Source organism: Haliaeetus albicilla, chromosome Z, assembly GCF_947461875.1.
Source record: "Haliaeetus albicilla chromosome Z, bHalAlb1.1, whole genome shotgun sequence".
Taxonomy (NCBI): Eukaryota; Metazoa; Chordata; class Aves; order Accipitriformes; family Accipitridae; genus Haliaeetus; species Haliaeetus albicilla.
This window is the reverse complement of record NC_091516.1, coordinates 51,345,934-51,368,442: the sequence shown is the minus strand read 5'-3', so window position 1 is coordinate 51,368,442 and position 22,509 is coordinate 51,345,934. Positions and strand designations below refer to the sequence as shown.

Here is a 22,509-nt window from a genome sequence, read left to right as displayed (position 1 = left end):
CAAATCCAAAGGTACAGGGGTTCTTATCTGGATATACCTGTGGAGGAAGAAGGAACTCTTGCCAAGGACAAGAGGTAATCACTAAGTATCTGGTCACCTTTTAGGCACATTTGATTGCCTTTTCCTGTTAAATTTGTTATCTAAGGTTTTCCATACAAGATCTCAAAAGGGCTAACCCCTTCTCTGACCCTTGGAGTAACTCTAATTCTTAATAATGCTAATGGTAAAACTTCAATCCATTTTATGTGTGTTTCCTAACACAATTTACTAATTTGTCTCTTCATTGTTTGATTAATCCTTTCTACCTTCCCCCTTGATTGCAGCCCCCATGGTGTATGCAAGTCCCATTTGATTTGTAAAAATTTGGATACCCCTTGGACTATTTCTGCTACAAAGTGTGGTCCTCAATCTGAGGAGAATCCCTCTGGTACCCCAAATCTCGAATGATTTCTTTCAATAAAAGCTTTACTACTTCTCTTGCCCTTTTGGTGTGACACAGGAAAGTTTCAGGCCATCCTGAAAAAGTAGCCGCAATCACCAATAGATATTTATATCCCTTACAACTAGGTAGCTCAGAAAAATTGATTTGCCAGTCATCTCCAGGTGTAGAACCTTTTCTTACCTCTCCTAGCGGGAGACTTTTCTGAATTTTAGGATTATTCTGTAAACAAACGTCACATTTCTGTATAATCCTTTTAGCTATTGACAACATGTTAATTCCCACAGCATATCATCTGGTTGCCTCAAGCAAAGCTTCAACTCCCATGTGCGTACTTTTATGTGTCCTTTCCATTAGCTCCTTCATTACAGGCAAACTTACTATACACTGACCCTTCAAGGTTACCCACGATCCTTCTGGAATCTCGTTACATTTTAGTAATTCTGCAAGTTTATTTTCCTTTTCAGTGTATACAGGTACTTCAAAACTCTTTCTGGGATTAATGCTGCCATGTTTATCCATAAAGCTGCCCTCTTTGCAGCCTCATCAGCCTTTTTATTTCCTTTAATTACATCAGTACATCCAGATTGATGGGCTTTGCAATATATAACTGGTGTTTCTTTAGGCTTGTTAACTGCAGCAAGCAGTTCCATAATTTCTTTGCTGTATTTTATGGGATTCCCTTGTGAGCATAACAATCCTCTTTCCTTCCAAACTGCACCACAAGCATGTATCACACCAAAGGCATATTTTGAATCAGTATATACGTTAACTCGTTTTCCTTCTGATAATTCCAAAGCTTGAGCTAAAGCCATCAGTTCAGCTTTCTGGGCAGATGTATTTACAGACAATGGTTGCACTTCTGTTTCCTTCTCCCAAGTCAGAACAGCATATACGTGGCCTTCTGTTCCCCTTTATTTACAAAGCTACTTCCATCAGTGAATAGCTCCCAATCAGGATGTTGTAAAGGGGAGTCCTTTAAATCTGGACGGCTAGAATATACTCGCTCGATGGTCTGTAAACAATCATGTGTTAATCCTTCTTCTTGAGAGGGCAACAATGACGCATTACCACATCCTCTTGTCCAAGTAATACTGCTTGATACTGTACCATCCTGCTCGGAGACAGCCAATGATGTCCTTTTTGTTCCAAACCAGCTATAACTGCATGTGGCGCATAAACAGTAATTCTCTGTCCCATTGTTAACTTTCGTGCCTGCTGTATTAACATCACCACTGTGGCTACTACCGCCCTGAAGCATCCTGGCCATCCAGAGCTTACACTATCCAGCCGTTTTGAAAAGTAAGCTACCAGTCTTTTCCAGTCCCCTAAATTTTGCACAAGCACTCCCATCGCTTGATGCCCTCGTTCATGCACATAAAGCTCAAACGGCTTTGTCAAATTGGAGAGGCCTAGTGCAGGGGCCCTCATAAGAGCAACCGTTGTATCATCAAACCCTTTTCGACATTCTGGAGTCCATTCCAACACTCCTCCTGGTCCTTTACTAGCTCATACAGAGGTTTAGCCATCGATCCAAAGTTAGGCATCCAATGGCGACACCACCTGGCCATTCCAAGAAATCTTCTGAACTCTCTTGATTTGGGTGGGGCAATCTGACAAATCGCATCCCTCCTCTCAATCCCCAGTTTCCTTTCTCCTTGAGAAATTTCAAAACCAAGATAGGTCACAGTTTTCTGTGCAATCTGAACCTTTTTCTGAGACATTCAATATCCAGCCAGCCCTAAAAAGTTCAATAAACTAATAGTTGCTTCTTTACACACCTCAACAGTACTTGCCCCCAACAAGATATCATCCACATATTGTAGCAAGGTAATTAACGAGTTCTTACCTTGCCATTGTTCCAGTTCCTTCACCAGTACATTAGCAAAGATGGTGGGACTGTTCTTAAATCCTTGGGGAAGTACTGTCCAACATAGCTGCATCTTGCCTCCCATTGTAGGACTCTCCCACTCAAAGGCAAACAGTTTTTGACTCTGTTCTTCCAGAGGAATAAAGAAAAAGGCATCTTTTAGGTCCAGAACTATAGAATAAACATTAAAATCAACTATTGCATTCAGCAGAGTGTATGAGTTTGGTACCACTGGATGGACATCAGTCGCTGTTTGATTAATAGCCCTCAGATCTTGTACTAGACAATATTCCTGAGAATGTGGCTTTTTAACAGGTAGAATAGGGTATTATATTTGGACAGGCATTCTCATAGCAGTCCATGCTTCAAAAAGTTATTTATTGTAGGTTCCAGTCCCATGCAAGCTTCCAATTTCTTAGGATACTGTTTATGTCTTTCTGGCTTTGCTCCCTGTTTTAATTCCACTTTCACTGGTTCAGCTGATTTAGCTCTTCCAGGCCTCTCCATTGCCCACACAGAGGGGACCACTGCATCCATTATTTTGGAGGGGATTTCAACTTGTTCACTCTTCATGTCCTTGATTTCCACTGGTTCCTGTAAGACATAAACTTGTGCTCCCCAGGCTTTACTCTGAGGAATATGCACTTGAATTTCATTTTTTTCAAGTTATATGTGCTCCCAATTTATTTAGTAAGTCCCATCCCATTAGAGGTAATGGACGTTCTAGCATATACAAAAATTCATGTGTCAATGTTTTATTTCCAACTTCACACATCATAGGTTGGAGAAAGGGCCTAACCTCTCGCTTTCCCGTGGCACCAACCACCGACATAGAGAACTTACTCATAGGTCCTTTACAGCTACTTAACACAGAATAAGTTGCCCCTGTATCTACCAAAACCAAACAATTTCATTCCCCAGCTTGACTGGAACCAGGGGCTCGGCTGGGGAGTTAAACTTCTCAGCCCCTGGTCCCTGTCAATCAGAATCCTCTGTGCCGATCATCAGTAAATCAGCCTCAGGGACAGAGGCAGAAGGGGGAGACCAAGTCAGTCTTTTCTTTGGACATTAATTTTTCCAGCGTCCCCTTTCTTTACAAATGGCACATTGGTCAAACCCCAAAGGGATTCTATTCTCAATGTTTCCCCCTCCTCCCTGTTCCCTTCCACACCCCTGTCCTCTCGGGGAACCCCTTCCCCTGGAGGATGTTTGTGCTTAAGTAAATGCTGCTGCTAAAATAGCAGGCTTTTGTTTCTGATCTTTTAGTTTCTTTTTTTGTTTTTCTTTCTTTTTAAACTCTTTGTTATTATACACCTTATAAACAATCTCTATCAGTTGAGATATTGTCATTCATTAACACGTTTGAATCAGATACTGACAATTTGCATTTCTTTCTTGTTTCATAATCATTTCTTGGAAGCAAAGAACATATCCACATATGGCATATCATCCCACTTATCTTGCCTTCTACAAAACAACATCAGCTGTAAAATGGTATTATAATTCGAAGTTCCCATTCCTGGCCATTTTTCTTCATCATCTAATTTATATGCTGGCCACCACTGAATACAATATTCTTTAATTTCTTCCTTGTTAGGGTATTCCCACCAAACTTGTTCCAATGTTTTAGGATGCATCCTAATGGAGAGCAAAGGGGAGGCTCTGCAGACTGTCCTGCCCCTTGTCCTGCTCCCATACTGTTACCCCAAAATCATAGAATCATAGAATCATTTTGGTTGGAGAAGACCTTCAAGATCAACCATCATCCATGCCCACTAAACCATGTTCTGGAGTACCCCATCTACGTGCTTTTTGAATACCTCCAGGGATGGTGACTCAACCACTTCCCTGGGCAGCCCATTCCAATGTTTGACCACCCTCTCAGTAAAAAAAAATTTTCCTAATATCTAACCTAAATCTCCCTTGCCTCAGCTTGAGGCCATTTCCTCTTGTCCTATCTCCAGCCACCTGACAGAAGAGACCAGCACCCACCTCACTACAACCCCCCTTCAGGTAGTTGTAGAGAGCTATAAGGTCTCTCCTCAGCCTCCTCTTCTCTAAACTAAACAGCCCCAGCTCCCTCAGCTGCTCCTCATAAGACTTGTTCACAAAAGAACGTTCTTATCCACATTTTCATGCACTCCAGTTGTCACTGTCAAGTGTGCACAAAGTTTATAAAATACCTCTATATACCTTTACTATATACAGCCCCCCCCGCCTTGCAATGTCTCCAATATGCACATTGCACCTTTGGGTTGCTTACCTGCTCTGGACAGGGACAGTACTCATGGAGTCCCCAAAACAAAAGGTCGGTGTGCGCTGGAGTCCGAAGAGCAGCTTCTCCCCATCAGCAGCTGGCAAGTCGAGCCAGTCAAGGCTTCACAGCTGTCCCATCTGAGGTGCCAAAAACTGTGGTCCAAAAAGCAGATTCCTCACCCAGTGTGCAATGAGCCAATAGCCATACACTGAGGAGAGACACTATTTATTTCATGTTTGCACAGAGATGGGTGCTAGGTGGTAATTCCACAAAGCTAGCGCACCCTACAGTTAAACAAGCAAGCAGCTTACACAGTTTTAGATTCACCCACTTAGTTTCCAAAGTCCTTGCCCCAAATCATTATTGGTAGTCGCTTATCTGCCACCATTTCTACTGGGCTAAGGTTTTCTCCCCTTCAAATTAAAAGCACAGTGTTCTTTTATTCTACAGCAGATGCTCAAGGAGTGGGGGTGTAAGTCTTCAGGTCTTGAACTGAGTCGGTGGTCGCCATCTCCCCCTGCCGCCTTTACTCTTCCCCTAGTTCATGCTTCTTTGGCAATCATCCGGGCTTCGGTGCCTTCTGGAGCAGGATGTTTCTTTCTTTTCAGTCTTTAGTTCCTTCTTGTTGTGGTTTAAGCCCAGCTGGCAGCAAAGTACCATGAAGCCGCTCACTCACTCCTCCCCCCCTCCCAGCCCTGGTGGGATGAGGAGGAGAAAATATAAAGAAAAGCTCGTGGGTCGAGACAAGGACAGGGAGGGATCACTCACCACTTACGGTCATGGTCAAAAGACAGGCTCAACTTGGGGAAAAAACAAAATCAATTTAATTTACTACCAATCAAATCAAAACAAGGATAATAAGAAGTAAAACCAAATCTTAAAACAATTTTCCCCCACCCCTCCCTCCTTCCCAGCTCAACTCCACTCGCGATTTTCTCTACCTCCTCCCCCACAGTGGCTCAGGGGGATGAGGAGTGGGGGTTGGGGTCAGTTCACCACATGTTGTCTCTGCCGTTCCTTCCTCCTCAGGGGGAGGACTCCTCACTCTGCCCCTGCTCCACTGTGGGGTCCCTCCCACGGGAGACAGTCCTTCACGAATTTCTCCAATGTGGGTCCTTCCCACAGGCTGCAGTCCTTCTTGAACTTCTCCAGTGCGAGTCCTTTCCAAGGGCTGCAGTCCTTCAGGCACAGGCTGCTCCAGCGCGCACTTTCCCATGGAGTCCAGGCCATCTTGGGGGGGCATCCCCCCGCTCCGGCATGGGCTCCTCCCTGGGCTGCAGGTGGGCATCTGGTCCCCCGCTCCCCTCTATGGGCTGGGGGGGGGAACAGCCTGCCATCCCACCACGGGCTGCAGGGGCATCCCCTCCTCCAGAGCATCTCCTCCCCCTCCTTCTTCACTGACCTTGCTGTCCGCAGAGGGGTTTCTCTCACCTCCCACTCCCCTCTCTGCTGCAGGCTCCCCTTCTCAAATCTGTTCTCCCAGAGGCACTACCACCATCGCTGATGAGCTCGCCCTTGGCCAGTGGCAGGTCCGACTTGGAGCCGGGGAAGCTTCGAGCAGCTTCTCACAGGAGCCACCCCTGCAGCCCCTCCCCCACTACCAAAAACCCCACCACACAAATTCAAAACACTTCTTCAGGGGTATAGTCACTGGCAAAGCCTGCATTGGTTATGCCAAGTAACCAGGCCTAAATGGTGAAACTATTGAGTAATGGTCCTCCTTAAAGGACAATGCATCGTGTTTAACCCTAAACAGAGCAGTATCACCACAGTTTGGCCGTAACTCAAACATAGGACTACTTAAGTGGGGAACTTGGGCCGGAGCTGCTGCTGGACAGTGAGACGGGGACCGTTCAGTGGCCAGGGATGCCTCCACCGACACCTGGTTCCTCCAAGGACTGAGTGACTCGTATACTTTTATATGATTTTCCAGCCTAGATTATGATTGTTACACTGATACAGCAAACCACGTATTAAGATCTGACCTGATGTGCAGAGGGTTCAGGTGATGAGAAATTATACATTAAGTTGTATTATGAATTCTGTATTATGCTACTTATAGATTGTATGATATTGATTCTACTTGTAGAAATCCCGTGCCATTCTAATAATAAATTCTGTGCTATACTAATCATAATATCCTGTTAAGAAAATAAAGCTTTAATTGTAACTATGATGTAGTGCCATCATCATTCTGCTGAGGATCCCTAAAAGAACTCATCTGTCCCCTCAGTGCTGCATGACAGTGTGTCAGCCAGTTTACAGGGAAATGCCTGTTACCCGAGAACCTCATGGAGAAACAGGGAACTCCAGAAGGTGTGTTCGGCACAACTGGAAAAGGTTTGGACACAGTATTCAGGAAATGGGAAGGGATGGTATTCTGGGGAATTGGGACTCCTGATGCTGAGACAGTTCTGTGTTACACAGCCTGGCTACGTTGTTTAAAGGAATATAACTAAATTAAAACTTACTACTTGAAATCTTAAGTTACTGGTTGTTTTGTTTGTTGGTTTTGAAGGAGGTTAATCTTAAAGAGTACTATGGCTGAAAGCTATGTAGTAGAAAATTTTTCTCTTTTTTGGTCAATTGATTTTGGTCATTTGGCAGCTTTCTACATAGAGTCACTTTAGCTGTTTTCTTCTGCAAAACCATCTGCAGTAAAATTTTGAGAGGTGTACAGTGGTTTTCTTTTTCTATTGTTCAACACCTAACTTGAGATAGTCTTGGCTTTCAGAGATCACACAAACTTAAAACTCCTGTTGATTTGGTGGGAAGTCTTAGGAGTACAGCTCGTCTGGAAATCTGGGGTCTCACACCTAACTTTCAGAGATCTCAGATTTTGTGTATATAAAGATTGGAGAATAAATGCATCTAGTACTACTAGTATTGCTATTAATTCTTGCAATGGCTCTCTGGTGTATTTTGGTATTTGCATTTGGAAATCAGGGCATTACGGAAAGTTGATTGTAGAAAATAATACTGAAAAATTATGGATTCATTTAACTTGGATGAAAAGATAAGCAAAAACCAGATTGACAGTTAAGATCCCCAGTTTCAAAAAGAACACCTACAAACTCTCTTCTTTTGAGAAATATCAAGTCTATTTTCTGAGAGAGGACAGGCAGCAGTAGGGAGGCCTCACTCCTTGCCCTCCTTCTTTGTTCTCGCATCATAACTTTCTGGACACCACGCACCCTTCCCACCAGGGACAGTGAAAATGCACTTCAGGAAGGATTGTAGCTTCTACTGCACAGCATGTTCTCTATTTTAAACATGTTTTTTGCCACCTGAAACTCTCATTTTTGGCAGCAGGAGTGAATTGCCACATCAATCACAGCAGGCAATGTGGGGAACTACAGCTTAGACTACTGCTTCCCAACCGATGTGAAACATCTTTTTAAAAGTTAGATGTGGATCACGATAAAGCCAGCAAGCTCAGCTGGTTTTACTGTCTTGCATGCCATACCACAGCTAGGATATCAGCTGTTCCTATTAGCTAGGAGGAACTGGTGTGAGTGATTTTTTTAATCAGGAAAAGTCAGAAACTACTGCACTAGGTTTTCTTGGGACTTACCTTGAAGATGCAAAAATTAACTGCAACTGATCCCCCAGACAGGAAAAGCTAGCAGGAAAAAACTCAACATATAATTAACTAACTCAGAAAGGTCATTAGCAAGGAGCAGAGAGAATATAAGAGGTGGATGAGTTCCTGATCCGCAAAGAAAGCTACTGTATGAAGCATGCGGGTAAGATGAGAACAAAGATGAAGTGCCAACTGGGAAATTTAGCTAGAGATGATGTGGGGGATTAGTTTAAAAAGAGAAAAAGGTAAGAACTGGCTAACTGTGAGGCTTGGAGGATAGCATTACAATGGAGGGAGTTTGTTCTTGGAGATTCTCATGGCTGTGTTTTGGATCTGACCTTGCTGTATCGGTATCAGTGGCTTTGTCAGGAAACGCTGTTTTAGGACTCTGTATGGTTAAGACTTCTAATTCTTAATAAGAAGAACTGTGTGCTATATTTGCAAAATGTGTGCAAGAATTCTTGTGTGTGGCGTTGAACAGCTAGTCTATGGGATCTGTCTGAAGAAAATGGTCTTATGACCGCCCAGCTCATCCAATCCTCAATGTAAAGCAAAGAGCTGCAGTAAACAGCCAGTCGCACACATGAGCAACATCCCACATAGGACTTGGAAAAACAACGTGCTAAGACTAAGAGTGAGACCACTGTAAGTCAAAAGATGGAACATTATGTAAATCTACAAAGCTTACACACTACAATCTGAAAAGAAGATGCTTGCAGTACTCTCTGCTTTCACTGCCTTGAGAGAATATGGAATTGTGCTGGCTCCATACCCCAGTGCTCTGGTCATCCAGCAAGAACCAGCGTGAGCAACCTAATTTGGAAAACTGCAGAGACTGAGAAAATATAAGAGTGAGTATACACGCATGCTTGCACTTGCAAGCAGTTTTAGTTAATAAAACTCCATGGAGTCTCTTTGCCTTGTAATGACTTAATCAAGGTACAATAAATATTAACAGTTAGAACTATTGCCATCAGTTCTTATACTTGAAAGGGACTGTGCAACAAGAGAAGTGCGATAACTTTGCTGACTCTACATATTCATGAGCCATTGTTAACAACAAGGAAGGTCAAGTTGCTATGTGGGAAGAACTGCATGTCTTCAAAGACTTAAGTAATAGGAGGAGGATAGTATCTGGTAGTATGAGAGAAATGCATGTCCTTAGTAAGTAGGTATTTTCTTCCATATACAGAAATGGTTAGGAAAAAACTTGGCTGACCTAATTAGTCACAGGATGATGGAGTAAGCAATGTAACACTACCGTGAAACAGGCAAATGCCGTTCTAGACAGTTTCAAAATACATATTTCCAGCAGAGATGGAAGATATTGCCATTGGTGCTGTTGGTGTATCAGATCGTTTCACATGAATAAAAGGGCTGATTAAAACTTAATTAGGTGTCGAAAAGGGTGCCAAGGATACTAAAGGAAATGCAGAAGCTATCCTCTACTTGTGAGATGAAAATGTTTTTTCACCTGGCAACACGAAGACTGCAAAGAAAATGACTCTTCCCTAAATGCAAAGGGGACAGAAAGACGGGGAGAGGTGTAAGCCGTGACCAAGCTCAGAGCGCTAGCTGTCAAGGAACTGCTGGAGCAGAAAAACAACTGACGGACCTCCCGGGTGAAACCTGATCAGCGGAAAGGAACCGGCTGCGCCCAGGGGGGCTGGTGCTCTGTGCCCCAGAACGCTCCCACCCGCTCGATACCCCCCTCCCAAGCGCAAACATAGCGCTACTGAAAGCGTCGGGTCCGTCGTAGTTTGCCGAGGCTTGCCTCCCGCGGGCCAGCCGAAGTCAAACGAGGCCGCGGCGCTCCCGAAGCAGGGAGCTGGGCCCGCCCCGTGAGAGGAAGAGCAGCGACCCCGGACCGCGCCAGGTTCGCCCGGCACCTGGTGGCCGGACTCTCCCCGGAGGGGCACGCAACCGTAATGACGAGGGCAGCCAGCCCCGGTTTGGCTGGGCCGCTCGCTCACGCTGCCGCCGTGGCTTCTGGCGCCGGGAGAGAGGCCGGCCGAAAGACGGGCCAAGCTGGAGGCGGGGGGGGCGCGGGCAGCCGCCGCCGCCGCCGCCGCCGCCTTCTCCCCCCTCCGCGCCCCGGCGCCCGGCGGCGGCAGCGCGGCTCCCGCAGGGTGCCGGCCGAGGCGGGAGGCGGGGCTGCGGGGGCCCGGCCGGCCACTCCGGCCTCCGGCCGCGGCGCCCCGGCCCCCTGCCCGCCCCCGCGGGGCCGCGCCCGGGCTCGGCGGGAGGTGGATGCGGGGCCGGGGCCGGGGCTCCCCGCCCCCGCGCCGGCATTGTGCTGCCGCTCGCACTCGGCAGGCGCGGCGGCACCGGGAGCCCCGGGCGCCTGAGGCAGCCCCGCCGCCTCCGCCTCCTCCTCCTTCTCCGGAGCTGGGCGCATGATGGCGGCAGCCGCCGTAGCGGCGGTGAGCAGCGCCGGGAGTAGCAGCAGCGATACCTCCAGCACGGGCGAGGAGGAGAGGATGAGGCGCCTCTTCCAGACCTGCGACGGCGACGGGGATGGCTTCATCAGCAGGTAGCGACAGCGGGAGGAGGTTCTTCGCGCCGCTGGTGCGGAGCCGCCCCGTCCTTTCCCCCCGCTCCTCGGCCGCCCGTGGAGCGGCGCCTCAACTTCTCGCCGAGTTTGAGTAGTTGGCGGAGCGGAGCCGCCGCCAGGCCGGACCCTCCGCGCCGCCGGCGGGGCGGCCGCCCTCGCCCCGCGGCTTGTGCCGCTGGCAGCGCGGGGGGCGGACATTCCGCACCGCCCCTCTCCCTTGCCCGCTGCCGGCGGTGGCACGGCGCGGCCAGCCCCAGCCCGGCCAGCGCCTGCCCCAGCCGGTACCCCGCGGCTCCCGGGGCGAGGGGTTTGAGAGCAGCGCTCTGGCCGCGCCTCAGCACGGAGAGCTTTTGGGGAACGGAGGGATACCGCCGGGAGAGCTCCTGCCAGGTCACGCCGCCTATATAACCTGGGCGGCTTTTATCAGCTAACGCACTAGGCAGGTGGGTTTTGCAAGTAAACGAACAAAGCTGGTCACAGGTAATCGAAGAGAAACTTTGGACTGAGCTCCCACGTTGTCATCTGGGGTTATTTTTTAATAAGCTTTTATCAACATCCTTGTTTTACAGTCTCATTGAAATTCCTCTGCTGGTCCCCGGTTAGCTTCGGGATGTGACCCAGCCTGATGGATTTTGAGGGGGAGGTGGTGAGCTTGCGCATTTGCCGTAGGTTAGTTGGAAATAAGCCATAATGAAATGTCTGTGCATCTGGAAATACTGGCAGTGTGTTTTGGTTAGGACTGGGTTTTGTTGGAAGGGTATATCTGGAGCTAGTCCTCTGCTCTCACACCGTAATTTAAAAAACAGTGAACTTCGAAAGGCGAGATTTGCCAGAGATGGTGGGAACTTGCATTTTCAAAATGAAAACTATGCTAGTTGCAGTTAGCAAGTGCCTCTAGAGAGCCGAGTCAGAGTGAGGGAATTTTGAAGTCTGTCATCTAACCTGAAACCTAAAAATATGACCCGGCAAAAAGGCTAAGTAAACTTCAATCCCCACTGTCATCTCTTTGGAGCCAGCAAGTTGCTGAAAACCGTAACAGCTGGCAGTCACTTTAAAAATAAAATTTAAGGGTCATGATATTTCTTATCTAAACAGCTCCCTGAACTCTCTTTTTTTCCCCCAGTCTAATGATTATTTTGACAGTTGTGGTTCTGAAATGTAAACTTTGAAAATGTATGCTTTCCCACCAGTGTGCTACGATCACTTCTCTTTCCATTTGTTTACTGTCTTCATGGAAATTATTCTGATGTCTGAACACTTAGGATGTTCACTTAACGTGTACGCTGCCTCCTCAGACCACACTTGCTGATCTGTACTGCGATACTTTTCTGCAATGTAAACTCAACAGACTTCTGTATATTTATAATTTAAAGACCTTACTGAGGGAATGTTAACATTTTAGTGCTGCATATGGACAGTTGAGAGATGCTACCATGACACAAGCCACTCATTTCTGATTGACTTCTCTACATTGCCTAAGTTTTGTTCCGAATTTGTATTCTGTGTATTTCAAAATAGATGTTTCAACAGTGTAGTTCAAGCAACATTCAGAAAGCTTTGAAAACTCCAGGACATGTCTGAGGAGGGACACTGGATTTCAGGAGGAGATGGAAATAAAGCCCAGAGGATAGTGGCTGAAAGTCCTTCAGGAGATGGCAGGTCCATTGTTGAAGGTTGCCAATACCTTGCTTCAGAAGGGAGTTGTGCCTTCAAGGCCGAACTGGTGTGGCCTTGATCAGAGAACAGTGTTAGAAATTACTGTCTTCCCTTAGATTTCCATATTCGTGAGAAAGTAGTGAATGAATGTTTAACAAATTATCTTTGACATGAGAAGGAGTCATTTACTTTTCTTGACTTCATTAACTATCCTAGGTAATCAGTCTTGTAAATGGAATGCATTCCTTGCTTTGTGTAGTGTCTCAGTTTCCCTCGTGATATATTTTATGCCAGTGGCCTATGCAGGAGCAGACTTGCCCAGTGGTTCTTGGATGTATCTATAGTGTGCACCACAGTAGTCTTACAGACACCTCTTTCTGTTTCATGGACACAGAGTGTCCCTGTCAAAAGCATAGCAACTAGGGTGGTGGTGGTGGTGTTTACAGTCTTAGTGTTTAGGTAATTGCATCTTTTTTAATGTAATTAATTAAAATAAAGACAAAAAAAGTTACATCTGATTTTACACTAAACTTAGTCTTGCCTTTCTGTGCATACTGTTTGTCTTGCTTCTGCTTTTTCTTTTTTCATACAGGCCAGTTGCTTGATTTTCCTGTTCCCTCTTGCCCTGCTTCCTTGGACTTTCCTTTGCTCGTCCTTGAGGGCAACAATTTCTGTGTTGCTTTCCTTGTAGCCCCAGTGGAGATGGTAGGCTGACTTCTACACCTTACTGCACCTTTTACAGCAGGTTACATGTTGCAATAAATGCCTGGGCATCCGTACGAAGAGCTGAAAACCGAGAAGCCAGCAACCAGTAAAGTTGGCTGCTTCCTTGTGGACTAGAACTAGCTATAGGCTTTTATTGGTTTGAGCCTCTTTTTCAGAACTTATTTATGTTCAATGCAATGGGGTTGAAATTTGCAAGTTTTACAGCTATTACTTGGCATAAGTTGTCATGTCTTTCAAAATGAGTATCCCTTCTCTTCTGCTTGCAGGGCTGAAGCTTAGTCAGTCATTTGTTTGTGTAACACATGCAGGGGTTTATAAGATTTCTTTCCAACTCCAGAGCTGTTGTGGAAGAGAAGATCTTTATTCTTGCAGCAAAGGCAGGCATTTTGTATGCATGTTTATTTAGTTCATATTGCATGGGGAAAAGAGCTATTTGCATTCCTAATGAAGTAACATGGTGTCTCAGCTGTGGAAATGCTTTGTTGTGCATCAAACTGTAAACCTCTTCAAATAATAGCAGGGAAGTAAAGGCACAGATGGAGAGGAGGAGCATGTCCTGAGATACTGATTAATTTTCAGGCTCTCACCTGAGATACTGATTAATTTTCAGGCTCTGAATAGGATGATATCAAAATGATAAACCATAATTAAATGTGTGCTGTGGGTGGTTATAACCCAGAAGCTGAATGATGGGATATGAAATGCTAAGCCTGTGTCTCTGAGCATTGCATTTGACATGTGCATATTGAAATTTTGCAACATCTAGCAAGACAAAAGTACTAAGAAAACACAAGAGTTTTAACGTGTTGGTTTGTACTGAAAAGGCTTTTGCGTCTTTTGGGATTAATATTAGTTAATTATTTTAACACCTTGAAAGTGCTTGACATTCTTCTGATATGAGAGGTAACTTTACAAAAGAAAAAAAACAACCAAAAAACAGCTGCAAAGTAGTCCATATTTAAGGTTGGATTCTGAATGCTTGAGATCAGCTGGATCAGCCTTGCTGGGAGCAAAAGGCAGCCTTAAACACTGTTTACAGCGGAACTTTGTTTTTGCAGCTGTAGCTGGATTGTGTTATTACTAACAAAAAGCTGTTAACTGAAAAAACACTAATTGCATTCATTTATTTTGCTTTTTATTCTGTTTGCTTTGAAAAGCTTCAGAATCTGATGTTACAGTTAAAAATATATTCAGCTTCAGAGGGTTGGCACCTGCAGCTTTTTTTTTTTTTTTTTTTTTTTTAAGGTCAGGACATGTGGCCTTGGTTGACGTCAGTGAGGAAAGTGAGAGCATGCTGGTTTTCTACAGGTGGCAGGCTAGATTAATGTCTTCTTTAGAAATTTAATTGCCTTGTAGCTTTATTATGTGTGGATTGTACTGAAGTTCCATTTAACACATAACACATTTAGTCTTTACTACAAAAGTCACTAAACGGGTTTCCAGATGATTCTGTTCTAACACTGCAAGGTCTAAATAAGGTAACTTAGAATCTGCAGGAAATACTTTTGCTTAAAAAACAAAGCTATGAGCTATGGAGATAATAGGTGAAGAAAAAAATTAATTTCATTATTAGGTTACAAATGTGCTAGTTTTCTGATTTTAATTTTTAAGCAAGGATAAGTAATTTCTAGGGGTATGAAGTAGATAGGTAAAGCTAGCGTTTAAGGGGGAGAATTGTCATGATATTGAGAAAAATGGAACGAAGTTCTGTTTGTAGAGTTCGAAAACATTTTCTTCTGTGTACACAGATTGTTTTACAGGGGGGTCAACGCCTTGCAGAAAATCTCTGATGAAAGTAGAGTAAGATGTTTAAAAACCCATAAACCTACTGATTTTGTATTGAGCTTGTACAGCTGGTTAACAGGTCATGTGGAAAGACTACCTCCTTCGCTAGCCCTTCACAGAAGCGGTTAAAAGGAACTTGCTGGATTTGATCTGAGTGGTGTTAGTGCTACATAGCTTTGGAACGGGAAACCTTTGCAAGGACGAGCCCTTTTTAATGGGCTGCAGCAGAAGGGCATTCCTATCTTTCTTGCTGAGTATATTTTGGCACCCCCCTCAGTGTTTCAGCATCTATTGGCCACATGCTATTACAAAAGAAGAAAAAAGTCCTTTCAAGAAGGCAAAGTATGTATCTATTAATTGTGTTTATAAGGGAAGAGATTTTGTGCTCTCTGTTACTCTCCACCACACCCATTGCCATTGAACTTTTTTTTTAGGTGGTTGCTTTTGCTAATGTGCTTGAACTGCTGTGCTTGATATTTAAAGAGATACCTGTTGAAGCACAGAAGGACCAATTACATGAAAGGAGCAGAATCGATGTGGCTTGTCTGTGACCAGCCAAGTTACTGCCTTGGCTATTGTGCTGTTGTTACTTGGGTAACATATGCTGTGTCATAGCAGATTAGTAATTCACGCTGACATCCAGTTACAATTTTTGGTGTGTAATTAAGTAAGCGGGGTTTTTGTAGCCATGGAAGAAACCGAAAGTATTTATTGCTATAATCCAGGTTGCATACTAGTGTTCGTGTAAATACGTTTATTAACTTGGTTGAACTAGATCCATTTACAGGATTCTTGATTTTTTAATTTTTTTTTTCTTTTCTTGCCATTTTCTGTAAGTAGAATAAGTACTGCTGAGAAATGTAAGTGCCCAAACTGACCGCCTTGGAATCTTCTTAAATAAATGGATAGAGAGTGGCCTAATAACTGGAGAATTTTGGAATAAAAATAATACTTCAATTATTTAAAAGATATGGTCCGTATGTAAAATATGAGAAATTTTACTCTTTATTACCTGAATGCTGGCCGAACTTTTAAATGATTGTAGTATAGTAGCATAGAATTTGTCCTGATGAGTTTGATGTGATGTTCTTCAGGAGGGAACATAAAAGAAACAGAACTATGAAATGACAAAAGTGTGCATGATTTTTTGTGTTTAAAAAGTAGAAGTTACTTTTTTTCTAAAACAATCTTTTGCTATTCCTTTTTTTACTCTCCCCTTTAAACATAAGTAATGATTGCAAAGTGTTTGGGGTGAATACAGATATTTCCTAAGGCTGTAATCTGACTTTTCTCCTTGCAGCTGTTCAGAGGGAATACAGTATACTTTAGGATATAGCTCCATATGAAACCACAAATCAGGTTCATACAAAGCATCGTCACAGATCTTGTCCAAGCATCGTATGTTTTAAAATTCATATATAAATTGGAGGTAGTGATCTGAATGTCATAGAGTAAATGATGAGCTCAGACCTGCACTGCACATTGTTATGGGGGGGGACACGGGACATGAAGAAGCTACTGGTGTGGGGTAAATTATGATGAACTTGTGAAAGTTCCTGTAAATAAAATAGGTAAATGAAACAAATGCATAGTATTTAACATAGATATTTGCTGAGAAATAAATGGATAGGTACAGAGTTCCAAATTCTATAATAGGGTAACTGTTAACACTTTTACTAGAATTAAAGAAGACAGAGGTTTGGCCTTGTGTGGTTGCTAGCCTCTGTCTTCTGCTACTCTTCAGACTGCAGAGGCGCGCTGTGTTGATGTTGAGGTGAAACTTTCATTGTTCCCAAGGGAGCTCACTGCAATACACCGAGGTCTTTAACCATGTAAAGAATATACCTACTGCATGGCCGTGAGGTTCTCACACTCCTCTTTTCTGCTGTGTATTTCTGTGTTTAGCAATTAATAATTTCCTAGTGTTGGTCGGAGTTGTCAAGCAGAGTCCAAACAACTCTGTTGACAGAGAAAAAGGCCTTTTATCTCAAAGGCTGTACTTACCAAAGCAGTTTTGACAGTGGTAGCCACAAGAAAACATATAGGAAAAAAACATGAGCATGCTCTTCCCTGTCACTATGTTTTCTTTCTTTAACTTCTGGTTATGCTCTCCTGTGATTAAATTGTTTTCCTTTCATTAAATAGTCTCAGGACAACTGGAGAAGGGTGAGAAGAGGCAGTTGTATGGGTGTAATAATGTGGATTTACAAGTTTAATGTTAAAATGATGCCTCTTCTGAAATAAACCCAATATATAGACTTTGCAAAAAGATCCAAACAAGGAGCTTTTGTATCATTTGGTTCATATATACACTACTAACCTTCTGGAGACTGTTCTAACTCAGTAATTGCTGCTAAGACTGAACTAAACTCTGTAAATGTACAATCATACACAGGCAGGTTTGTCAAAGATTTTATCAGGCTCTTTTGCGGACATGAAGTTTTACATACTGTACATGCAGTTCTGCAGCCCTGTGGTGGTAAAACATGGGGTTTACCCATAAGTTGATCATTTATGAGCCCATGCAAACACATTCAGTCAGGATCTCTGAAAACTTAATTTGGGCATGAGTTAGTATTCTGCATGTAGATGCTTTCTAGTCCCTGCAGGCTATTCTGTGCTGGTTGGAAGCAGCATCAGGAGCAAAATGTGCACATAGAAGCTGCTGTGAGTGCTTAGCTGTCAGCATACTAGGGAATGATAAAGCCATATATCCTACAAGCAAGAGGTTTAAAAAAGATCAACTCTGTAACAGAACAGGTGGAAATAAAAAACTGCCTTTGAAGACTCGTGAGAGAAGTAATACTATTCTGCTAGTTTTGCAGGTACTGGGGTTTCAGATTTCAAAAGCAGTTTGGTCCCTGTACTGTACAGTCCTAAGTCTGGCTTCAATCCAGCCATCTAACAAGGGAACATCATTTAAAAGCAGTCTGCAAAATGTCACCAAGGTGGGGACGAGGATTTGCTTAGTCCTTGTGTTCAGTCTGGCTCTTCATATTGCTGGGCTGTTCTTACCATGGAGTTAGAAAAGTTGTTAGACCCCAGTACAAGATTTTATTTTCAGTTGAGATCTGGACTGTTTGCTCTGTGCTTTCTTGAAGCTCCTGAAAGCTTCACACAACTCAGTTTACGAATTCCAGCAAAAAAATGCCTGAACCTTGGTAAAACTGACTTTGTTCTTGCACTAGTTTTTGAGTGTGTCTTGAAAACAGTTTTAGCTCCCAGGTTCTGTTCCTAGACGTAATTTTATTTTTCATCCATCTCCATTAGGAAGCTGTCATAGGGGTCTGTGATCCATGTAACTGAAGGAGTGCTTGTATATGGATACAGCACAATACTTGCTGTATGCCAAATAAGATGGTGAGTGAAAGCACTGTGCTTTTTTTTACATGATTGTAATCTGTTTTCTCTGTTTCTCTTGGGACTTGCCTTGGTCAATAGTTCCACAGTTATATAGAATTCTGTGGGATTTTAGTCTTTGTCATCCATAGGTTTGCTCAGGGCATCATAACCAAAAAAGGAACAAGTTATGGGGGAAGGCAGAGGGACGGATATAGATGAAAAGCTGGAGAGACACCCTGCATGCTTAGTTTAGGATGAAAAGTATACCTTTGTTAAATATTGTGTCCAGAAAACATACCAAGAATCAACATTCGTAAGAGGCTTATGTATTTCAGAGTCTGTATTTGTTACAGCTAATACACAGTCAGAGAAATATATTCAAACTTAAATCTTCATATTTTTTAATTAGCTGTTTAGTTCTTATGTAAACATCAGACACTTCAAGGGGTATGTATAATACAACATTGTAGCTGGAGCTATTCATGTTTTAAAGTTAGTTGATGTGTTTTATACAGGTTATTGTGTTTTTCTTTCCTCATTGGCATTAGTAATCTGGGAAAAGTGACTTAAGTATGTATCTCAGGCTTGTTGTTATGTGGTGTTACTCAATTCTTTTTCTTGGGAGCCTGATGTCCAGGTAGATTGTGATGTTGAAAAACTAAGCAAACAGTGAGTCACTTGAGAATACAGTTTTCAAACTTTTTGATCCCTTGGAAAGTTACCATCCAGTTATCTTCTAAGTGCTGAAGTTGTTTCTTAGCTTTATTAACTTTTACTGAATTTTACTAGTTTTTAATGAGGTTGTTGCCAATGCCATGTTATTTGGGTTATTACTGTAAGAGAATTGAACCTCTCTTTAAAGTCAGTAATTTCCCTTTTGGGTCCCTAGAGGGGAAAAAAGAGGTAGTTGTTAAACTGGGATTTTTTGCCTTGTGTTTTCTTGGGTTTCTTGGTGGCAGTTCTGAAAGATTAACTTCACTAATATACTCTGTTACTCTCCTCCCAAGGATGATGGGGAGCAGGAGGACCTCACAAGATGCTTTGGTACCTGGCCTTTCTAGCAAATCCATAGCCCTAGGTTTATAACATAGAAACCATTTGTGGCTGTTCTAGCATACTACAGTAAAAATTTGAATTTGTCTCATTTGTGTGTGATTACATCTTCTGCTTATGGCAGACGAGGCAGTAAGCATCCTCCCTAACCGCTGTTCATTAGCTCATGTTTCTAAGAGGCAACTTTCTAGATGTTTTCAGAATTAATTTGCCAAAACCTATAGTTTGAAATTAATGGATGGGTTGCCTCCTTTGGGAGGCACTGAGATGAAAGAAGAGTTCTGCCAGTGGGTGGTTAACTCCTTGTATGTCTTTGTCTCCCATTGTTTGTCCAGTTTGAGGATGCCACATGCAAGTATTTTGCTGGCCATTGTGGATGGATTCTAAAACAATTTAAAAAATATTTTTTTTTCCATAGATTGCTGGGGTGGGGTAGTTAGTGTCTGAAATCAATTCAAGCAACAGGTCATGCATGTTTTGTTGGGGAGCAAGGAGCCTCACAAGATGCTTGGGCACCTGGCCTTTCTTGCAGATATGCAGCCCTAAGCTAGGCGCCTGCACTTCTTAGGAAATGAACTGGGTAAAGTAAGTGGAAGTTTCATGTTTTTTTTGAAGTCAAACTACGCTGCCAAATGAGTTGTTCCACTGTGCGCGGTCCTGAAGTTTCACTCTGTCTGCACTAGAATTTATTCAGTGAAAGAACTGCCCTGGCTGATAACCAGCTCAGTAAGAAATATTTATTTCCAGCATGGTCAGTTCATGGTTCTGACTCATGTTATGACTGTGTGACTTTTAGTGTTGGCACAAGACAGGGCTAAGAAACTTGAGTTTGGGATTTAGTTGTGATGCCTCTGGTTATGTCTGCCTGATTTTTAAACACGGTTCACTCCAAATGCCCTGAACTAAGAAACATCTCTAAAAGTTAATTCATGACCATAAAAACGGCATTGTTTTAAAAGGTATAAAACGACAGCAGAGGTTTTATTTAGACTCTTGGTATCTCAGCTGGTAAATGAAAGAGATTAGCAAGGCTAGTGTTGTGCCTAGTTGTGTGCTGTCCAAAGGATGGGCTTCAAATGGCTTCTGGAGAAAAACAGTTACACTGTGGATCCGTGGCTTTTCAAATCCACCTTATTTTTACCGTGAATGTCCACATGCATGTTTTAGAATAAATAGTGCATATGTGGAATTCATCCTGGCATAGTGACTGTTTGCACGCATGACCTTTTATGTTAATTAACATAGCTGTAATGAGCTGTAATAATGAATTGTAATCAGCACATTTAGTGTCTTCTTTCTTCTGAGAGTTTTTTCTGCAACAGTACTTTCTTATACTTAATAGAATAAAACAGTGTCTATGTAGTATTAGCAGTTATTCAATGAAATCCCTTCTGTAATTTTGAAGGGTAAGTTAGGTAACAAAGACCAGACTACCTCTGAACGAAAACTCTGCTCCTGGTAGTTCCCTACCCCGTGGTAAGTCTGTAGGCTGAATTGATACTGTGTTTTAGCAAAATTTGAAAGTAGTAAGCAGCACAAAGGAAAGCACAGAATGGCAGAGATTCTGTTGACAAGCTCTGCTTCTCCATTGATAAATGGACCTTTGTTTGCCTGCAACAGTTGTCTCCCGAGATGACAGCCTTAGCCAAAAATGGACAGACTGTTCCCACAGGTCGCGAGATGCAGTTTGTGTTAACAGCTTGGCGTAGATGTTCAGAGTACGCCACTTCAGTGACGTCTCAGGAGTAGAATGTGCATTTGTTGTGCCGTCTGTAAAACACGCATTTCTGCGCTGGGAGTTCCTGCGACAGACGGGCAGGCAGTCTTGTCCGTATGTGCTCTGACATGGGGGTGAGACCCGTACCCCGTGGTGGGAGGCATCGACCCTCGAAGGGACCTTCCCCCTGCTCCCAGAAGGAGGAGCGGTGGTGTGGGCTGCGCGCCTGGAAAAGTGCCCTGAGAGGCAGCCCAGCCGGGGCAGAGCTGTGAAGTGAAAGCTTAGCTGGTTGAATTACGGCTAAAGCGTACAGGGTTTGGGGGCTGCTTGGCTGTTGACCCTTGTCTTTTTCCTGCTGCTGCTGCTGGGTCAGGTCGCAAGTCGATTGCGGACTGACAGAACAGGCATCCGAACGTGCAAGGCGGGAAACGAAACTGGCGGGGTGTTTCAAGGGTAACAAAAAATTCTCCCGGAGTATGGGAACGGTGACAGGAAAACCAGGGAAACGTTACCCAAGAGAGGGAGCCAGTGAGCTGTTGATGGCTGATGCTGAGAAGCAGGCTGTGTTTTCTCTTTTTTTGTTTCTGACACGGAAAATGTCAAATATAGTGAGTTGGTCCCTGCAGATAGGACTGGTAAGAAATACTTTGGAAGGAAGTGGGAAGAAGGAAGTTAAAGAGTCGTTGGATTTGTTTCAATTAGTTGTACTTGAAAATCTTGATGTAAGATTCTTAAAGGCAGCCTCAGAACTGTTCTGCAGGGTTTTTTTTTTTCCTGAGATAGAAGTACCAGAAGGTGGGGAAGAGTAAAATATGCTTCTTCTCTTTAAAATTGTGGTGAGATGGAGATCAGTGTGCAGACAGCCTATAACTGACTGACTGAATATGGATTTGTTATGAAAAAGTTGTGTCAAACCCATTTGATCTTTCTCAAGTCTAGTAAGAGCAGATAGTAGTGGAAGTGAAACAATAGATGCCTTCTGTCTTGTCTTTTTGTTAAGGCTTTTGATGTTTTATGATGCCTGTAGGCAAGCCAGAGAAACAGAGTGAGGGAGAGAGTTTGATTTAGGGTTTTTTCAAGCTGTACGTGGAGATCATTAGATACCAATAGTTTGTTTTACAAATAAAAGACTGCATCAAATTGAAATTGGAAGGATGGCCTGGGCCAGATCAGTACTGTTAAGGATTAATGATCTGGATGACATGATAATGAGTAAACTTTCTTAAATTTGAGATGACACCAAGCTAAGGAAGATTGAAGACGTGGTGGGGGTTAAGATCGGAGTCAAAATTGGTGTTGACAAATTGGAGATAGGGCTTTAAAAAAATCAAGAGAGATAAAGTAGGGACAAGTACACCATAGCACATTTGGTGGTAAAAATACAGGATGTGTGATTGAAGAAAATCCTCTGAGATTTATTGTAGGTCTGAAGTTAAACCTGAATCAACAGTATCATGCTATTATAAGACAGGACATCTGCTTTCAACTTTTCTACTCTTTTCAGTTATGCTTGAAGCTGGTGTCTAG

At 43.4% G+C, this 22,509-nt stretch overlaps 1 protein-coding gene across 2 annotated transcripts in view; it reads left to right on the top strand.

The window, feature by feature from the left end:
• The first annotated feature begins 10,306 nt into the window (after positions 1-10,306).
• MCC (MCC regulator of WNT signaling pathway) overlaps positions 10,307-22,509 on the top strand; it is a 225,732-nt gene continuing 213,529 nt past the window's right edge. The window contains exon 1 of one of the 2 annotated variants that reach the window (XM_069775900.1): positions 10,307-10,682. In XM_069775900.1, the coding sequence (XP_069632001.1) occupies positions 10,546-10,682 (137 nt within the window). In that variant the 5' untranslated portion in view covers positions 10,307-10,545. The remainder of the gene's footprint in view (positions 10,683-22,509) is intronic. The other variant, XM_069775901.1, reaches the window with a different exon arrangement.